Source organism: Fringilla coelebs, assembly GCF_963513975.1.
Source record: "Fringilla coelebs genome assembly, chromosome: 6".
NCBI classification, from domain to species: domain Eukaryota; kingdom Metazoa; phylum Chordata; class Aves; order Passeriformes; family Fringillidae; genus Fringilla; species Fringilla coelebs.
The window spans coordinates 56,825,165-56,846,125 of record NC_140034.1 but is presented as its reverse complement, the minus strand read 5'-3'; the positions used below and the strand labels follow the sequence as shown (position 1 = coordinate 56,846,125).

Sequence of the window (20,961 nt, the reverse complement as noted above, 5' to 3'; positions counted from 1 at the left end):
CAAGCTCTTTTAAGACTAAACTCTCCAATTAAAAGCTGACACCTGGATTATTTTCCCTTTTAACCCAATAACTGATCCCAAAGAGCTGCAATGCAGACTTCTCTGCCCAATTACAAAATGCCTCCCAAACCCATGGAGAAGAAGGAAGAAGCAGCATGAAGAAGAAACCCAGGACAACACCCTGTGCCCTCCATCTTGCTTCCATCCACAACACACTAAAAATCCCAAACCCTCAATTTCTCACACCTACACTGCTCTCTATAATCTATTTCACACTTTTGTGGGTTCCAGTCTGTCTTGAAGTCTGGGAAACTTTCTCCATGAATGAGGGTCAAAGTCAGTGCTCCCCTGGGGGTCAGGGCACCCCAGAGCAGAGAGAGAAATATTCCTAGTGCTCTGGGTTTCCACAGCTGGGGACAGGGTGGGTCAGCTGAGTGGCACAAACAGGGGGAGAAGGAGCAGCTCCTGATGAGCATCACCCTGGAAATGGAAATGGAGCAGAATTTCTGTCCTTGTGTCTCAGGGGAATGGCTGTGCTGCAAGGGAGGAACCTGCAGCTGGATGAACCTGTTTTCCAGAAGCAGTAGGTGAGATTTTTCATCCTGTGTGCCCAGGGTGCAGCCTGCTTTATGAGATACCTCCTATGAATTGCTAGTTGTGATTTCCTTTGGTAATCTCAGTCCTGTCCCAACTAAAGTGCAAAGATGTATCTCCTCTGGGGTTACTGGCATGCATCTCCTTGGATTTGTGCAACTTAAAAAGAGTATGATCATACAGAGAGCTGCCTGTATTCCTCTCACACTCACAAACCAGTGTACAGTAACTCCTGAGGAAAAGATTGTTTTCTCAGATTTTTTTGTTCACTTGATAACTAATACACTTTTCAAAATACAAATAGTTATTCTTTTCACTCTAATCATTTAGCAACTCAGTTACCATGGTGATAACCTCCTCAAAGGGCAGCATTTTGACTCAGTTCCCAGCTTTTCAGGATGGGGATAATGGGCAGGTTTGGAGCCGAGTCTGGTACAGGACAGAGGACCTCCAGCCCACTTTTTGCTGAGGTGTCGGTGCCTCAGTTTCCTGCTGCCTTTCCCTTTCCATGAGGGAAGGATGCGCACACACAGGGCATCTGGGAAGGATGTGCACACACAGAGCTGCTGCTTGTCTCCCCATGTTCCACTGGGGCTTTTCTGTGCATTCCCAGCTTTCACTGATGTTCTGCTCAGCTGCAGGAGCTGGCAAAGAAATGGACTTTTGGCATTGGAGAATCAGCCTGGTGTGTGAATTTGGTCACTGGAAGAGGGGTCTCTGCCCCAAGGCAGCAGTGTGACAAGGGACCAGCCATCACTGGGTTCTGCTGGGCTGTGCTTATCAATATGTGTGCCTGGGAAGGAAATATGTAGCGTGATGCTGCAGAGCACTTGGTGTAAAAGGTGTTCCTGGGCTCTGCTCTGTGTGCAGCCCTGCTGTATAAAGCTCTTTTGGGTAGTGCCCGTTTGGCAGCAGTATTGCTTCAGGCTAAGCAGGAGCAGGGTTGTCATATCTTGTTTGTCTTACCCTTTCCATAAAGGATGACAAAATCCTGAAAAGTTTTAGACATATGATTTGTGCTCTTATCTCCAGCCTTCAAATCATGGACTGGGCTCTCAAGTGCTGCCATTAATTGAATAATATTTTTTTTGTTTATTTCTTCTTCTGCCTGAATACACTGCTTAGGCAGTTTAAAAATTCTTTTTCTTAGCTGTAGCCTAGTTTTATGGAAATGCATTCACATAACTTTGGAATGCATAAATCTGGAAACTCAAATAAGTATGTACTTACATGTTTAGAGAAAAAGGAATGTTGGTTGGAAAAAAGAAAAGCTCTTCAACACTGGGGTTTTAGTCATCACTGCAATGTAAGGTACTGAATAATGGTACATCTAGGTAGTTCTTTGAGTTAAGACATGATCAGCTTAGTATATGAGAAAATCTTGGTATATGAGAAAGTATTTAACACAAAAATTCTTTTAAATGGATAAGAAAACATAAATCTAACAGAAACATGCCTCATTTCTTTTTCTCCCCTTTCCCCTGATACTCAGACGTCCTGTGTGAAGACAAAATATTTGAGTCACCTGGGGGAGATGGGAAGAAAGGTTCAGTGACAGGACATATTGAACTCCATCTTCATGAATGACAGACCCTTTTCAGATAAATACAAACTCTTCTGGTGTCTGTCCAGAGAACCTGTGGAGCTTATTGATCTTCTTCACTTGTGCTTACTCCTCAGACATTCATTGCCACAGGGTAGGTTAAAAGACAAGTTGCTACAGACTGAGAATCAGCCTTCAAAGTTGAATAATTTGCATTGTATTTCCCCTCTGTTTTTTCCCCCGGGGCCGAAGAGCTATTATGTGTGGAATTTACCTACCAAAATTAACATGTTTTGTTTTTATTAGCATTCAGATTTAGCTGAGAAGAAAACGTTCATCCATTTCAACTTTCTGGTTTGTGCCGACCCAGCTTATTACAGGCTAGTAAGGCCAGAGTCAAATACAAAAATTGGCATTAGTTTTCCCATTAAAAAAGCAGGAAGCACACAATATTGGCACAATCCCTGTATTTCCTCTTTTAGAACACAAGGTGTAAGTAAACACCACGTTTTTAGTCCAATCAATGAAATCTCTTCCAAAAAACCTAAATAAAATGGTCCTTTCTGTTTGCTTTGTGTAGAACCCGTTTGTTGAGAACTGAGCCTTTGTAAAATCACAATCAACAATTATTTGCTCATTTATGACAACATTATTACATCTGTTTCTCTCAGCAGGAGCATCAGGTCAGGCTGCTCTTGCCATGATGTCAGCAGTTCATTCCTGCCCTGTGGAGTTATTTTCCAAGGCTCATTTTCAGGCCAAATTGATGGAGCTGACATGATTTCATAAGCAGCAGCTTGAGGGTAACAAGTGGAGAGGAGAAAGCTGGAAAAGATGGTGCTGAGCTGGGAGGAGTGTCCATGGAAGCAGGATCCCAAAACTGTCCGTGCCAGGACGGGCTTACCTCTTCCCACCCCAGCCTGAACACGAGTCCAGTGGAAAAGGTTTGTCTTGGAGTCCAGCTTGGGGCTCCTGCCACACACAGGCTCTGCCTGGTTTGTTTGGCAGGCAGCGCTCACTCCTGGCTTCTCATCTCACCTGTTTTTCCAAGAGCTCTTAAGATTTCCTTTTCAGATTTAGATACTTGCATTGCTTTGTTTTGCTCTATATGAAACATTTTAGACTATGCTTTAAACCATTTCTGTGTATTGGGGTTTTTTGGTCTGATCTTTCAGGCACAACAAGAAAGTCAAGTTTCCCAAAAAAGTTATTTTGGTTTCAGGAATACCACCTAAATATTTTTCTTTTAGTTTCAATACTACATTGTGACCAATTATGTATTTTTCTATCTACTATTACTAAGCAGGCTGTATTTTTCCAGGCTGATTAGTAATAGTAATTGTAATGATATACTTTTATATATGGATACTGTGGGTATTCAAAAGGTTTTTACCCTCCAAAACCATATATGAACACATTTTATTTCTCTGTTTTACTTTGAAAATTAAATTAAAATCATAGAAGAACAGAACATCCTGAGCTGGAAGGGACCCCCAAAGATCATTGATGTCCAGGTCTTGGCCCTGCACAGGACTACTGCAAGAATCACACCAGGTACATGAAAGCAGTGTGCAAAATTATTCCACTAACATTTGGGAATTATTTATGGGTAGCAGATTTACATATTTATTATTAAAAAATTAAATTTTAAATGGGAATTATGAATTGAGGCTATGAATCTCTTTTTTTTCCCTACCAAGCAGGCAATATAGCAGAATTCTTAATGTGAGATATTTTCACAAATGGCACTGTACTAGCTGAAGATGGAGTAGAAATTTGACTGATGTTGATGGACATCTCTGCATTGGTACTGAGCAGGAATGCACACCAGCTAATTATAGCACAGGATAAATCTCCCTCACTTCTCAGAGCAGTCAGTGGAGAGAGAGCAACTTTTCCAAGGGGCAGTTTAGAGCAGGAGCTTAGCACAGCTGCTTGTGTTTGTGCCCTGCAGGTCACGTGGTGGAGTCCTGTCAGCCTCTGATTGTCTGTATAACCTCAGGTTTGTGTAAGATCCCACGTTACAGCAGCTTACCCTGCCATACGTTAATTAGATAAGTATTAAGATAGAAAATGACAATAGTCATTTTAACTTCACATAGTAGAAAGTTGCAATGTTGGTAGGTTTTATTAAAATGTCTGTTACAAAATTGTACAGAAGCACAATATTATTTTCCATAGACATAGACAAAGACAAAAAGATGAGCAGCTGAATATTTCAACTTCCTTTTAGGTGGATTTCTTAAAGACAAATAAAGGGTCAGGGAAGGAAGAATGTCTCCCCTTACTCAGTAGTTAATAGGTAATTACTTGCTACCCTTGATTAGTAAAGCTGTGCCTCTTGGTTCAGGCGCACACAAGTCTCATTTTTTGGAAAAGCAGTCTGGAAGATTGATTGCATCTTGCCTTTGAGTTGTAAGGGAAAAGGTTAAAAAAATGTAGTAAGTCTGAGTCAAGGCATTTCAGGTTGTAAAATACATGAAGTCTCATGAAAGTATCACAAGTCCCAGCACTATCAGGGAAGAGAGTTCTTACGGGTTTCTTCTTAAATCCCTGCAAATGTCAGTGTCCTTCAGTCAAATCATAGCACTGTGTGCTCTTGTTAGGATGGTTTTTTTTCCCAAGGATTATGTATTTCACTTTCTTGGCTCATCTTACTGCATCCTGAGGCGCTCCCAGCTTTGTTCTCAGCGCAGTTATCGGTTCCACATGTCATCAAAGGAATACCCAGGCTTTGGGTGCCTGTTTAATACGCTCCTTTTGGTTTCGCTTTCTCAATTTACTCAACAGCTGCACAGAAAATAAAACCTGAAAGCAACCCAGGTGTGTTTAAGACATGAAGTCCTAGAAATAATGTGCCTGTTAAAACATTCATATGTAAACTGTTAGTTTAAGTAAGGCAAGTATAATCCTATGGCACACACCTTAACATTGTAAAAATTACAAGGTTCCTCGCTGTCCACAACCTAAACATCGTGTCAAAAGATGTACACTGGAGTGAAGCTATCTGCTAAAAATAAGCAAAGTAAGCTGCAGCACTGTGGTATTGTCTGACATTTAATCAACATTCAGGAGGCCTGAGGCTGCTCTGGGATGTCCATGCATTTCAGGAGCAGTGCTGGTTTCATCAGGCTGCATTAGGCTCCATCTCCAGCTGCTAATTCCTCTCATTCCCTTTCAGTGTGCTGGGACAGCTAGCTGTGCAGCTGAGGAGCTCAACCAACTCAATCCTATTATTTTCTCTGCTGGACACCTGTCAGTGAGATCAGTTCCCCACTTTGGTTCACAGTGTGGATGAGTAAACACTTATGCCAGGAGGTCAAGGTGCTTTAACTGGTCAAAGGCTGTTGGAACTTTTAGAGACAGCAGAGAAACCTTTTACACCTTCCCATGTCAGTGAGGTTCAAGTAATTCACACTTCTCCTACATGTACATCAAGAACTCTTTAATATGTACATATATATCAAAAATTGTGAAGGAGTGGAGTAAAAAAAGCAGTCTGTCATGGTTTAGGAGTGGTATTCTGCATGCCTCTATGGAACTGCCAGAGCTTTTTTTTTTTTCAAATATTCTGCCACTTTATCAGGGTCCTGTAGTTGTTTTACAGGTGAACTTCCAAACCACTGGAGCAGAACAATCCTTCAGAAGATGACCCATTTTCTCCCACATTCCATGCCACTCATGTCTATCCACTCCGGGGGCACCTCTCCCTAGAAATCTCTTTCATGACTCTAAACGTTGTGTGGGCCCCACTAAGGAGACCTGGAAGACTTAGGAACAAGAATATGCTTTCCTTAACATCCAAAGGATATTAACATCCATGCTTTCCTTAACACCCAAAGGGAATTCAAGTCTCAAAAGCTGTTGTAACAGGCCTGAAGGAGGAAAAGGAGGTAAAAGGCTGGGGAAAATCACCCTCCCCTGGATCCACACACTGGATATGATTATTAATGGACTCCCAAAGGTAGTGCCTGAGTGTCACAGACATATTTTCTGAAAAAACCTTTTGCCAGGATTTTTCTCCTGAGAAGCTGAGGCCTCAGAAAGGAAATATAAATAATAATTATCTGCTGCTGTGGAATGTGGCAGGTGCATCTTTGATTGGTCTCATGTGAATTGTTTCTACTTGATGACCAGACACAGGTCCAGCTGTGTCAGGACTCTGGTCAGTCACAAGATTTTATTATGCATTCTTTGCTAGCCTTTTGATGTATTTTTCTCTTCCTTTAGTAGAGCATTTTTAATATAATATATATAATAAAATAATAAATCAGCCTTCTGAAACATGGAGTCAAGATTCTCATCTCTTCCCTCGTCCTGGGGACCCTCAAACACCACCACACCTGGCGTAAGGGCAGGAGAGCAGCACTGCACCCACATCCCAAACCACCTTCATTGCCCCTGCTGCCACCATGCCACAAACTGACATTGCACAGCAATCCTGACCCCTGTCCATGCCTGGACAAGGAGCACGAGGTGGGCACAGAGTGCAGGGATGGGAAGATGCACAGAGCCACGGCCACACCAGCAGACCAAGCAACGCAGGGAGCAGAAGCACCAGACCCAGCGCAGCAAATGCTGGGATCAAACCTGTTTCCAGCCTGCTCTGGGCAGGTCTGCTGTCAGCTCAACCCTGCATGACCTACACTGGGCACCAAACACAGCTGGTGTGGTTTTGGAATGCACTCCTAAATTTGGTGCTCCCGCTGCAACCACCCCAAAACGTGCACTGCTCCTTCCATTCCCTGCCTCACTCCACTCCCTGCGTGGCACTGAGAGGAGAACTGGAAGCACAGAAGGCAAAGACCATGGGTTGAGGTAAGAACAATTTGCAGGAAATGGCAATGGGATAAGAAAATAAAAAGTAACCAACAAATGAACAGCCAAATGCCCAAGGGAGGGGAGGGGTCCCCATGGGAATTCTCACCAAGTACCACAGGATGTTTGACAATACCTGACTGCCCCTACACAGCCCTGCCCTGGAAAGGACCCTTTCTCCTGCCCACAAAATGACATGAGGTGGTGGAAAACACCCTCTGGGTTCTGGTCCTGGCCCCTCCTGGCCACCGCAAAAATTAACGCTGTCCTGGCCAGAACCAGGACACAGGCATAACAAACAACAAATCAGTCTTTCTGAAGAGCTGAGTTAACTGCTCCAGTGTAACTTCAGCCCACAAATTATTTTATCTACCATGCACATACATCAAGAGGTTTTTTTCATTACATAGTGCATCATTTTTTTCTATAAATATGTTGCAGATGTCCTTTCTCACAAAAGGGGACAAGGTGAAGCAGTCTATTATCTTTGTTCTCTGAGTGACGTTCAAGGCAAATAAAGGGTAAGAATCCAAGGCCATTCTTTCTCTTGTTTATCCAGTTCTGTGCATAAGAAGGGGATTTTTAGAGCCATACTAATTGTTCACTGTTAACATTATAAAGGAGATTTTTTTTTTTCTTTTATTCATGAGTATTTCTGTGACATGCCAGAGATTCTTTTTTTATATCAATTGAGTGAGTTATGCTGGCCCACTTACAGATTGTATTAGAGTATGAGTATCATGGTGCTTTTTCAACATTTCTGTTTAATGCAGCCTTCCTACCTGCATACTCTGGTAGCATTCTTTCTTCTTTTAAGCCAGAAATCCAATTTTAAAGACTTTTGTTTCTAGGCAATTGTTCCTGACCCCATGCTGCAGTTTTGGTTGTGCCAGCACTTCTGCACATGGAGTTCCCTGGGTGAGGAAAAAAGCTTTCAGGCTTTTTCAGTTTGTTATTTAACCTGAAAACTTTAACTGAGTGCATCTACGGCATATTTCCATAAATGCTTTGAATTGCCACAACTCAGGTGACAATAAGCTTTATCAGAGGGGCAGGAAACATTGGAAAGGGGGAAGAGTGATGTATGAAAAGCAGGAGGGTATCTTGTGAGGTAGTTTATGATTTATAGGATATTTTTAATAAAGCATTTTTGAAGTTATTAAAATTCAAAACCACGTTACAAAAGTCAAGAAAAAAAATTTTAGTTATGGCTCCTCTTTTTCAGCACCACACCTTTTGGACATATTCTTACTACTTTTATTCCTGGTATTTCTGTCATGTGCAGAAGTGGAACACTTGTCCAGGTTCACTTCTTCCCTCTATCTATTTTATTTAAAAATGTAGCTAATATTATATATATATAATATTATATATAAAGCTAGAATTGTATAACTGTCCCTCACTCTTGTGTAGAAACATAATATTATAATATAATAATTAGTTATAAATAATTAATTAATATAATTAATTATAAAGGATATAAATAATTATATAATAACAATATAATAATATTGATAATTAGTATTGATAATTATATATTATTAAGGTCATATGTTGTCCATATGATATAGTAATTATATTTATTAATTATACATTGAATCTATATTAATTATAATTATATTATATATTGTAATTATAATATATAATACATACTATTTAATATGTAATATAAATAGTCATTATAATATATAATATTAATATAATAATATATATTATTAATAATATATAGTAATAATAGAATAATAGTTTCTCACTGGGGACTATAAAGTCTGGAGAAATCACCACCAGCTTTGAGATGATGAAAAGGTTGGTTCAGTTCTCGTTAATAACTGTGCTCCCACGTTGCCACTGAAATCTGCCCATCTTGCAAAGGGAACATCTCCCTGTCAGTTCTCCTGTTTTAATTCCTGTTCTGCCAAGGGCTCTGCTGCTGGCAGTGACCAGTGGGGTTGTATGAACAGGGATGGTGGCACAGCTGCTCTGCCAAATTACGCTGATGCCACGCTCCAGGGTTATATTCCCTTGAACTGACCAAAAGATCTCCAAAAACTCCCAGCCACAATCCCACTACCACTTCCCAGCCTTGTGATCCTGCCTTTCCCTCACTTCTTCGCTCCACATGCCACTGTCTGGGCGCACACAGTGACTGTTCTGACTTTTGAAATGGGTGTGACACAAATGCTGTTTTCTCAATTTCAGTAACTGTTTCTTCCCTACTTGGTTCTATGGCATCGGTCACTGCCTTCTGTAGCTTGTATCTGTCTGCACAAATGAGCAAGCAAGATGTTTTGCTTCAGATATGAGAACATTTTGGAGAAACTGATCCTTTATTCCAACACTTATTAATTTAAAAACAGATCATTTTCAATATAAGGTTTTAATTATGGTCTCATTTGTGGCAGTTATATTATTGTGAAATTGACAAATCTCTTGGATATCCAATATTCTTATGGGAAGGATGACTTCACACATATTAAATACTACACATTTAATTTTACTAATAAAGTCTGAAATTCATGTCATCTCACAACCTTACATATTCTTTCAATTAAAAAAATATTCTCCTTCTATGTCTGCCCCTTTCCACACTGCTAGAAATGGCAAAATCAGGCTTCTGAGATTCACTTTTTCTCTTCTTTTTCAAGTGAGATGCAAAGGTTTAAAACTCACTGGAGAAAACATGAAGCCCTATATTATTTACATGAGTAAGAATTCTACAGATGGAGCCTGACATAAGGGTGATTCAGTGGTGTGGGTTAAGAAGAAATTTCTCCAAACCTTTTTACACAATGAGGAATATCTCATCTAGTGTTTTTCTGAGACTTGGCAAGAAAATCATCCCTTTTTTTTTCCCCTTCTATATTGTATTTTGAGTAATTATGCATTCCAGGTATTTTCTTTATGTGTGGACTTAGTGCAACAGACTGTTCATTGAGAAGTGAGGTAGATTGGTAAAATCTAATTTGTAGTCTTTGCTTCAAAGACAGGAGTACTTCAGGGACTTGGCAGTAATCCCCCCACCTTAAATCTGAAAGTGCACATCACTAACTTTGAGCAGACACACAGATGTGTGTTTTGCAACAATCCCCGGTGTGCCTACAGAAAACACAAGTATTACCATGGTGTGCCCTGCTGGCTCTGTCTGGGCTGGAGTTCATTTTCTCCCCAGGGGCTGAGCTGGGGCTGCTTTGGATTTCTGCTGGGCACAGCAGGGAGGAGACACAGCTGGGGCAGTGACCCAAGGGACAGAAAGGAGACCCCAGAGCAAAGGACACCATGTCCAGACAGAAAGGGGGCATGTTGGGAAGGATGAAAGTTTGACAAGAAAGTCTCACAGATATCTATCCTTAGCAGAAAGTTTTTTAAATGTAGAACCTGAAGAAGGAATAGAGATGGAAGCAAGTTTTCATAGAGAAGAATTGCTGAGCCAGTCTTACTGGGTAAGCAAGGAGGCAAAGGGTATGTTAGTTAGAAGGGGGTTTTATGACTTAGAGCAAGGGATAAACCCACCCCAAACAAGAAGATGTTTTTACCAAGAAGGAAGAGAGCACAGGCAAACAAGTCAGCAAATGTGGCAAGTAGAGAAAAGCTCTCAGAATTTTCCACTGCAAGAAAACTGAATAACAACTTCTGGCTTACACTGCAATGTACTGACTTTTAGTGATTGGAGAATAGTAACATGAATATGGTAACTATAGCAGTTATGATAGGCTATAGGTAAAAGTGAAGGGATAGATTGGTTCTACTGTATTAAGGTGCTCAGCAAAGAACAGGATATAATACATTTGTAACTAAAAGTATATAATGCAATGTAACCTGAACTAAGGGTCTCCAGGCCTGCCTGCAGCTGGAGCTGACAGCTGTAGGCACAGGCTCTGTCGCCCACGAGCCTGGACTGCTGCAACGCCTTGGATGGAATAAACTGCATTTTGGAGAGCTCCTAGAGTCCCACATCCCTCATTTAGGCTCTTACAGCAGCAGAGGAGGATTGGGGGGTGGCACTGGTGTTCCCAATAATGGTGACCGTTAATTATCACCCTGCTCTCCTGGAGATGGCCGAGCCCACGGGAAGGCTTTCCTTGTTCTGCCCTGCTTGTCTGCACAGCTTCTGACTCACCTGTTGAACTCTCTCCATGGCAGCCGCAGAGTTTGTGCCTTTTGTCCCTTCCCACTGTGAAAAATGTGTACTTTATTATTGGGTTTTCGCAAATATTAAAATGAATATTATATGTGTTGTGTTAGAAAGTTATGCTGCATTAATTCTCCTAAGTAGTGTGTTAAATACAGTTTTAGGTTATAACATAATGTTAAAATAGAAACTACGCTATGTAGGATAGTTTTTTTAAAGAAAGGACTCGCATCAGATAGCAGCCACAGGGCACCCGAATCTTTCAGAGAAAGAGAATTTATTGCTCTATTATCAGAAGAAACGAACTTCTCACCTCGCTCAGCCCTGAAAGCGCCGTCAGGATTAAGAAGAAGAAGTTGAGGATGACGAGAGAGAATCCTGTGTTTGAATGGAATTGATGTATCATGGATGAGGTGTATGAATATGCAAGAGGCTACTGTTTTTAAGGGTTAATCCTCTGTTAACGTGAGTCCTTTCTCGGGCTTATTTTGCCCAGAAAAAGGTACCCGGACGTCCGTAACTCTATTTTTATTGTCTCATATCGTCCTAATTCAAATTGTCCAAAATTTTTATTACTCTAATTATATTGCTATTTTTATAACCATTTTATTACTATTAAACTTTTAAGATTTTAAAAACAAGTGATTGGTGTTTCTCACACCCTTCTGTCCCGGCCCCTCTGCTGAGGACGGGGAGCGGCTGAGCCCCGGCAGTGCCCCTATCCCATCCCTGCCCTGGGGGAACGCGAGGGACTCCGCTCACAGAGAGCCACCTCCCCCTGCACACCGGACATCTCCTCCTCACAGCGAGCGCAGAGTTTGTGTTTTATTTCATATTACACAGCGCACGCCCGAAGGGGCAGCGGGCACCACTGCAGGCCGCCCCTCGGGCCGGCACCGCCGCTGGAGCAGAACCAAAGGCGGCGAGGACAGAAATCCCAGCCCGAGGCGCTTTGGATCGGAGGCGGCCGGAACAGCGCCCGCGGCCCGCTGCACACCAGGCCCCGCGCGGGAGGAGAGCCCGGGGGGCTGGGGCTGGAGCCGCAGGCCGCCCGCTCCCCGTCAGTCCCGGGAGCGCCTCCCTTCCCTCACGGCCGCCCGTCCCTCCGCGCTCCGCTGCCCTGCCGCTCTCCCCGCGCGCACCGTCCAACGCCGGCGCTCTGCTGACGTCACGGCGCACAGCCAATGAGGAGGCGAGGAGCGCGGCCTGCCCGTGTTTGAATTGCGCGGCCGGTGGATGGCGGTTGGTGCGGGACAGAGAGCGGCAGCGGGAGGTAGCGAGCGGGACTGGTGAGAGAGAGACCGGGAACGGCCGAGGGCACGGCCCGGGGCTGACACCGGGCACAGGCCCGGCCCGCAGGGTGAGTGCCGGGGGTGAGCCCGGGGAGGGAAAGGCCCGGCCCGCAGGGTGAGCGGGTGCCGGGCAGGCGTCTCTCCGGCCGCAGGGCCGAGCCTGGCGGCGTGCCCTGAGGAAAAGCCGCCTGCGGTGGGTGAGGAGGGCCCGGGAGAGCCGGGCGGGTCGGGGGGCGGCTCGGCGGGCGGCTCGGCTGAGAGAGGCGAGATGCGAGATGCGAGCCGGCCCTGGAGCGGCAGCAGCGGCGCTGGGAGCCTTTGCCGTGCCCGCTGGCAGGGGTGAGCCGACAGCGCGCTGCTAACAGCAGCCATGGGCTGTTTAAAGGGAATTCCGCTTTGGGGTCGGTTACTGCATCCCCTGCGGGACACGGTAACGCCAATCCCGCTTTAGCGCTCTTTAAATGCACGCGCGACGTGCCTGCATCAGTCCAGGGAGGGCAACATGGGCAGCTCCTCTTTGTGCTCAAGAACAAAAAGACTGCTTGCCTTAGCCCACAGAAATGCCGTGTCTCCTCTGAAAGCTCGGTCTGTTACAAAGGAAAGCCTGTAGGCCAGTTAGGAGTTTAAATTGTGAAATAAACTCGAGAACTCCCTGGGGCAGGGCTGGTCGGCTCTCTGGAGGCTGTGCTGAGTTCAGGCACCTTTTGAGGCCATTGCAGAGTTTGCCAAAGTCTCCTTGGGGCAGCCCTTGAGGAGCGATGGGTGGCCCGGCACAGGGGCCTGAGCAAATGTGGGAACTGCTGGGAAGAGTGAAAGGCTCGAATTGCAAATGAAACCTCTCTTGTCTACTGCAGGGAGGATTCAGCTGCTGGGTCTGAGAGAGTGCTGGGAGTGGAGCTGGGGAGCAGAAGGCATGACTCCTGCCAAGGAAGAAGATGTCTGCAGCCACGTCAAAGTGGTGGTGCGTGTGCGCCCAGAGAGCCAGAAGGAAAAGCAGAGCAACTTCAGCAGGGTGGTCCGTGTCATCGACCAGCACGTGCTGGTCTTTGATCCAAAGGAGGAGGAAGTCAGCTTCTTCAACAGGAGGAGAGTGACCCACAGGGATATTAACAAAAGACAAAGGAAGGATCTTAAGTTCATGTTTGATGCCATTTTTGATGACAGCTCATCCCAGTTGGAAGTTTTTGAGCATACTACCAAAAATCTAATTGATGGCTTCCTAAATGGATATAACTGTACAGGTAACTTTGTCATTTATCTTCTTTAATTAAAAATCTTAAGGGAATTGCTCTAAGTTTCCACTGTTCTGTCCAGTGGCTGCAGAGCTGTTAAAAAAGCTTGAGATAGAAATAAAACATTGTGGTTTAATTGATAGGTATGAAAGGCTGATTTTTTAGCATGTGAAAGTTCTACTCTATTTTAATAATGAGTTTGTGTTAGGGTTCTAATAGACTTGGGAATTTTATCTGAAGCATAGGTGCTAATGGGAGTCATCTAGAGTTATTCAAGCAGAAGCAGTTGTGTCACTGAGTGTGTGACATAACCTGCTTTATGAACCCTTTAAGATCTTGGGGTTTTTTAATTGCCTCCTGGAATGTGGTGAGGAAATTAAATGCTTCTCAGCAGTAAGTTGATGGCTTAGGGTTATGAGAGTTAAGTAAATAATATTTTCATGAGATGTATCAGTGAATGAATTTTAAACTGAAAATTCAAAAATGTTTTTTGGAAACATCTCTCTAATTATAGATCTGAAAGGTAAAGCCTAAGTAAGAAAATTTATCCATTTATGAAACAGTTTTGCAGAATGACAGTGGTCTGTGAATATTCATTTGACTTTGATCTTCCTAATTAGCTTACAAATAAATTATGTGGTTTTGCTTTGTTGTTTTTTGGGGGAAATTCAGTGCTTGCATATGGTGCAACAGGAGCTGGAAAGACTCATACAATGTTAGGTTCTCCTGAAGACCCTGGAGTCATGTATTTAACCATGGTGACACTTTATAAACGCATGGATCAAATCAAAGACGATAAAACATGTGATGTTGCTGTCTCTTATTTAGAGGTGAGTTCCTGCACTTGGTATGTTGCTTTTAATAAGTCATATTTTATAAATAAAGACAAGCTGTTTTTGTTTTCCTGTGGTCAATTCTGGGGCTTGACAAAATGTGTCCTTACAGAAGTGGAGCTGTGTTGTGCTCTGCAAACTTGGTGTTCCTCGGCACCTGTCACTGATTTGCAGAAGGCTGCCCAAAAACAACCACCACTTCTAATATATTTACTGATTGTTCATGATTTGTGTCTTCTTGACCAATTACATGCCTCTGAGCGTCTGTTGATGTGTACAAGAAAGTATCTTTTCAGGGTAATGTTTTTACGACTTCACAGTAACATCCTATAACGCTGGAAAAGCACAACAAAATCATCTTCTGTTTTTACAAGGAAATGTTTTGGCACCACTGCTGAATGGTGCTAATAAAATGGTTATCTTTTTAGCTTCCTCAAAGTCTTCATGGACTCTAGTTGGTATTTGGGAGGGGTAGAAGGAGATGGGGAAAGTTTGCATTGCCATATGCTTTCACAAACCAAGAAATAAGAGATTTAAAAATTTTAACAGAAGTAGGTTTGAACTAAGTAATGTTGCTGAAGTATGGATTGTGATGTACAATGGAGAAAAAGAAGTGCTTTGCATTCATGCTTCTTGCAAAACTGGTTTTTGTAAAAAAACCTAATTTTTTTTAATAAAGAATGATTATTAACTAAAAAGAATTACTCCTAAAATCTTAAAAAAAAATTATATGAATTGAGTGTTTTAAGCTCAGTATAGGAAAAATGTAAAAAAATTTACAGCATGAATTCACTACTTTGTCTTAAAGGAGTATTAAAATAGACTGCTGATTTCTGTTTATTTAATTCTGTCAGCTATGGGAGGATATTTTAACAAAATCTTGTAAATTCCCTTTCAAAGGTTTACAATGAACAGATTCGTGATCTGCTGGTCAACTCCGGACCTCTGGCTGTTCGTGAGGATGGCCAGCAAGGGGTGGTAGTTCAAGGTCTGACACTGCATCAGGTATGTGAATATCTCTAGAAACTTAAAATGTGCTTGAGATATTTGAGAAACGTTCCCATTGTTCTGAACATTGCATGGAATTTGGTAATTTCCTAGTGGGTTTATTCCTGACCATAAGCACGAGTAACTTGAAAATTAACTAATTAGTTAAAAGCACATTGTGGAAAAAACCTGCTAGTCTCATTGAATGCAAATATAGAAGCATTCAGTCCTTGTTATCAAAAGGGTACAATTGGCTTGATGCTCATCCGGCAGATTGTGGAATTGGGCTAAAATATCTTGGTATTGCCTTCATTAGCCCCTTGGAGTGCTCTACACAGCTGTGAAGTCTAAAGGTGGTTTTTGTTAGTAAATAACCATATTTGAAGAGTTCCATGTTAAATGACTTTTCCAGGCCAGCACAGCAATTCTTTGGTAAAGTCAGTGATAGAACTTAGCTTTCCAATCTAAATATCAATTCCTGTGGACCTACTTTCTTCATGTGTATGTTACATGCTGTGACAGGAAACAGTATTCTAAGTTTGGGTAGCTCTGTGAACATTCTTTTTCCCAAACCTTGAGTCTTGTGAGGAAAAAACTTTTCTTGTACTAATGCATTGAATAGTGATATACTAATTAAAGTCCAGACCCTCTTAAAAGAGGCTGATTCTAACTATGGAGAATCTTTCATATTTGTTTAAATTCTAAGCTAGAAATATTTGCTGATTTACGTTGCTGCACTCAAGTGCTTGCTTCTCATACCTTACTGCTTTTCAGCTGAGAATATTTGTTTGAAGTGCCTTTTTTTGAAGGTGAATGTTAAAGTAAATGTATTTTAGAATCAGTGTGTTCCTATAGTTGATGGAAAAGAAACCTGTATTTGTCATGTGCTCTGCTCTTAAAGCCTAAATCAGCAGAGGAAATCCTTCAGATGTTGGATTATGGGAACAAAAATAGGACCCAGCATCCCACAGATGTGAATGCCTCCTCTTCCCGGTCCCATGCTGTCTTTCAGGTAAGGTGGTACAGCCAGGAACAGTGGCCATTACTGGCAGTTGCAGGCTTTGTTTAAAGATGGATACTATGGAAGCTTTTAAACTGTTGAACGTCAGTTTTGGGGGAGAGGGGCTTGAAGGTTTGCAGTTTACTCTCCTTGTTACTCCTTATCCCTTGGAAGGATGTAATGGTTGTTAGTGTTTATGTTGGAAAAAGGGAATTCAGTAAAAAGATCTCTAATTCCAATTGTTTGAGCATATATATATATATATATATAAATAAAGTGTACTTATGCCTTCTTAACTTATATTCCTTAGAAGAAATAACTTATGTAAAATGGTAATTTAAAGCTTTAATAGACTTCCATATTGTAATTTTATAAACTGGAAGTTATTGGTAGGTTTTTTTAATGCTTTCTGGTATCATGATGTTGCTTAGCAGTTCTTTGGGAAAAATAACTTACAGAATGCAGTTATATCTGACTATGAACTAAGAATCTCAAGTAGCATTTCCTTATTTTACTTTCTTGGTTAATGTTAATTTCTACAATAAAGTGATTTCCTAATACCCTGCTATGGATCAAGTTTTAGAGAACTGAAATGATGATTCTTAGTTTTCAGAAATGAGTTTTCAATGAGTTGTACAAATATGCTAAAACTTAAGACTTCTCCAAAGATTTTTGGTGTTGGTTACACTGCCATATTCTTCTGACTTCTCTTTTTAAATACAACCTATGATATTTAAAAACTAGTCCTGTTATCAACAATATCTTTTTTTTTTCTGTTCGCTGTTACATACTGCAAAGCAATATCTTGAATGATTTATTTGTTCCCCTCTGGGTTGAAAAATATTAAAATACATTTGATTCTGGTCCTTGCATTAGGGCACTTAACTGTTGGGAAGTTTTTAACAGTATCTACAGACTTAGATAATGTTAAGTAACTATAGCAAAGTTTTAAAAAACATCTTCTAAGTATGGAACAGAGCAAAAGCCATTGCCACTCTAAAAGCTTCTGTTTTCCTATATGCCTTAGACTTATGTTGGCAATTGCCCTTCCTGTTTTGAATTTCCCCCGAGGCCTGCCCTCATTGGGCACTGTACAGGATTGCACAAAGAGTTCTCTTGAAGTGGTTTGGCTTGAGAGCTGCATTGTCTTGGATGTGTGCTGCCTTCAGAAAAGCTCCAGGTGCAGTGCTGCACACAGACCAGAGGGAACTGCTGCTTTCTGCTTGTTTACCTGCTGCTGGGATCTCTTATCTCCCTCACCTCTTGGGAAAAAGCTCTGCATTTTCTTATCTGGCAGCCTTTTTCTCAGTACATTTCTATAAGTGGCAAGCAATTCAATAAATCACTTCAGTTCCTCCTAGATTTCCACAAATCTGTGGCATTCTGCATAACAAAATTGTGTCTTTGTTTCCAGAGATGTAAGCGATGAGAAATCCCCAGTGCTGTCGTGATTGCTCTTTATTTTTAAAGTTTCTATTATTTTAAGTGTTGCTTTTTTGTAGAGTTAGGTTATTTTTGGCTTTTCTTGTTAACTTTATGGGATCAGGATATTTCCTGAAACTGACTCAGAAATTGGTAAGTCTTGGCCCAGGACATTCTGAGCTGATTTTAGAGATGCAAGTTTTGCTTTACTGTACCATATGTCTTAGGTTTGAAATATCTATCTGGGTCAGGCAATTACTGCATCTGAGAGGAAAATCTGAATTGCTACACTGTTCTATTGAGAGTGTTCTGCTTTGGGGCATTTCCTGTATCTTTTGAATTTTTACAAAAGCTTGAGTCATACAACACAGTTTGGCTGTCACTCTACCTTTCCCTCCTTCATTAATGATAGTTACTGTGTTGTTTTGGTAGCCTGCTCCCAGCCTGAGGTTCTTTTTTTTTGTCTATTGGAAACAGTACAACTGAACTTAGTTGTACTGTTTGATATAGAAACATGTGTGTTTGAAATAATTTACATTTCATGGCAAGTCATAGGAATTACTTTATTCTTTCACAATACTTGTCAATCTGTTTTCTGTTAGAAACTTGTGATGAAGCCTTACTGAAGGCTTCATTTCTCATGCACAAAGCTTAAAGCTACAGAAGTGGTGAGTCTTTACTAGTCAGTCACCTTGTGTTGATGACAGCTCTTTGCTAATTCACTGTCCAGAAGGGCATTCATGAATTAGCCATATTAACAAATGGCATGGCACTCAACACAAGAGAAGGGGAAATATATACTGTATAAAGCCATCTAAGGATAACTTTGCTTCTTCTTACTGACTGTATATTCATGCTTTGCCTGCCTCCTTATAAACCTGAAGAAAGAATACCTTCCACAGCAGAAGCATTTAGTTCTTTGTACATCTTGGTACTGTGAAAATTTCAGGAAAGATGGCATGAAGGGGAGCAAGTGGCTTCAGGAGGCATCACATTTTAAAAGATCCTGGAGTGTATTTTCACAGCAGTAAATGAGTATTGTTCCTATTAATGGAAGATACAATTAAATCTAAAGCACTGAAGGGTCAGTGATTTAGATTTTCCTGGTTTATCCCTATGCGTGTCTTTATGGTGCACTCCTAAGTATGCATTTGAAAAACTAACACCTTTCAATTTAAAGTTCAGGAGTGTAATATGCATTTTTGGTGCAGAAGAATCAAGAGCTGTGAAATTCATTTTTCCTGTAAAAAACAAAAACTCCCTTATCTTTGCTGCTTTGTGAGCCTGGGCCAGTTGGTCACTTAATCCTCTGCAGCAGGATGGGAGAGAGAACAGGAGCAAGAGAAGGAGGTAACTTGTGATTAAGTGAAGGCTAAGTGACAGGACATCCAATACAAATGTCTTAAAACAGTTGTTACACTATGAAATTAATTTACTGCTTAAATTGGTTAGTGGTTACTTTTTAATTGTTTTCTTTTTTTTTTTTAACTGTAGATTTACCTACGGCAGCAAGATAAAACAGCTAGTATTAATCAAAATATTCGTATTGCCAAAATGTCTCTGATTGACCTGGCAGGATCTGAACGTGCCAAAGCAACCAGTGCCAGGGGGGCTCGCTTTGTGGAAGGAACAAATATTAACAGGTCCCTGCTTGCTCTTGGAAATGTTATTAATGCACTGGCAGATCCTAAGGTATGTGCTGCTTTCCCATGCAGTTCAGAAAACGTTTTGAAAAGTGCTCAGCTGATTGAATAGTGTGGTTTACATTGGCTATGTGAGTAGCACCAACATTCCTATATAAGATTGTTTTGAGGATTTCCCCCATCATATCTGTGATAGCTCAAAGACAGTCCCAGTGAGAGAAGATTCTCAAAAATTATGTGCAGCTGCCTAAGGGTAGCATCAAAGATGAATGGTACCTGCTTTTCTTACCTAGCTTCTTCAAAATCAGGCATACATAGAGAAGCTTGCATGAATACATGAATAACCTTACAATTAACCTTTAATCTTAGGGGAAGCAGCTTTTGTAGGATAAAACAGTATCTCTTCCAAGTTGTTATTTTGGGATCTCACATACATCCATACACACACACATCCTTGCTCAAAGCACTGAGTCAGTCTCCCAATCTGGCTCACCAGCTCAAGGCAAGGAATAGGTACAATTGGGTAGGAGAATATAAAACCTCCTGAACCTTTGCATAAGTGAAGTCCATTATCTGCCATAACACTCTTTTTGTCCTGCTGAACTAGCAAATTCCTCCTGCAAATATGCTGGGAGAAAATCAGATGTAATTTCCCTTCCTGATGCTGCATGTCCTCATGACCACCTTGTTGGAGGGGAAGGTGGAGTTTAACATCTGTGCCACAGACATACAGAAGAATCACACTGATTTACTTGATATGGGATTGGGTTCCTAGTGACTTAACTTGGTATAATGAGATGAAAATTCTGTAGCCTCACAAAGCAGAGTATGTGTTGCCTGGAAAGGTGTGAAATCTCCATCCTTGGAGGTAATCAAAACCCTACTGGGCATAGTCCTTGCCATCTTACTTTAGCTGACCCTGCTTTGAGCAGAGAGATTCAACTAGAGGGATTTTAGTGGTTCTTCCCAATCTGGATGATTTTGTAAACTGAATGTAATTTAATGTAGTTTACTTTTTGTGTTAGCTGCCCCATCACAGAAATACAAGTTACATTTCCAGGCATCAGGAAATAACCTAGGTAATACATGTGTTGAAAAGGTGTTGAACAGTTCCAAGAGACTTAAACTGTTTAAGATGTACAGATACATCAAAGAAAAATTACTTGTGTCAAAGAAAATTTTCATGGCTGTTTGTCATGGTTTGTGTTACCATTGAAACTCTAAGCAGACTTTTATTTAAAGTGCAGTTAAATAAACCATACCAATATCTCTCACTCTTCTTAGAGCAAGAAGCACATTCCTTATCGAAACAGCAAGCTTACTCGTTTATTGAAGGATTCTCTTGGAGGAAATTGCAGAACAGTCATGATAGCTGCTATTAGCCCATCCTCTTTGTTTTATGATGATACCTATAACACTCTGAAGTATGCAAACCGAGCAAAGGACATCAAGTCTTCTGTGAGTATAT

The 20,961-nt window shown here is 41.4% G+C and overlaps 1 protein-coding gene across 1 annotated transcript in view; it reads left to right on the top strand.

Annotated features, from left to right (window-relative positions):
- Positions 1 to 13,289: 13,289 nt before the first annotated feature.
- The window catches only part of KIF18A (kinesin family member 18A), a gene marked incomplete at both ends in the record, with an annotated part of 29,009 nt that continues 21,337 nt past the window's right edge, over positions 13,290 to 20,961 (top strand). Inside the window, 6 exons of the mRNA XM_084207948.1 lie at positions 13,290 to 13,617; positions 14,281 to 14,438; positions 15,342 to 15,446; positions 16,330 to 16,440; positions 19,345 to 19,542; positions 20,778 to 20,951. Of these exons, the coding sequence (XP_084064074.1) occupies positions 13,290 to 13,617; positions 14,281 to 14,438; positions 15,342 to 15,446; positions 16,330 to 16,440; positions 19,345 to 19,542; positions 20,778 to 20,951 (1,074 nt within the window). The remainder of the gene's footprint in view (positions 13,618 to 14,280; positions 14,439 to 15,341; positions 15,447 to 16,329; positions 16,441 to 19,344; positions 19,543 to 20,777; positions 20,952 to 20,961) is intronic.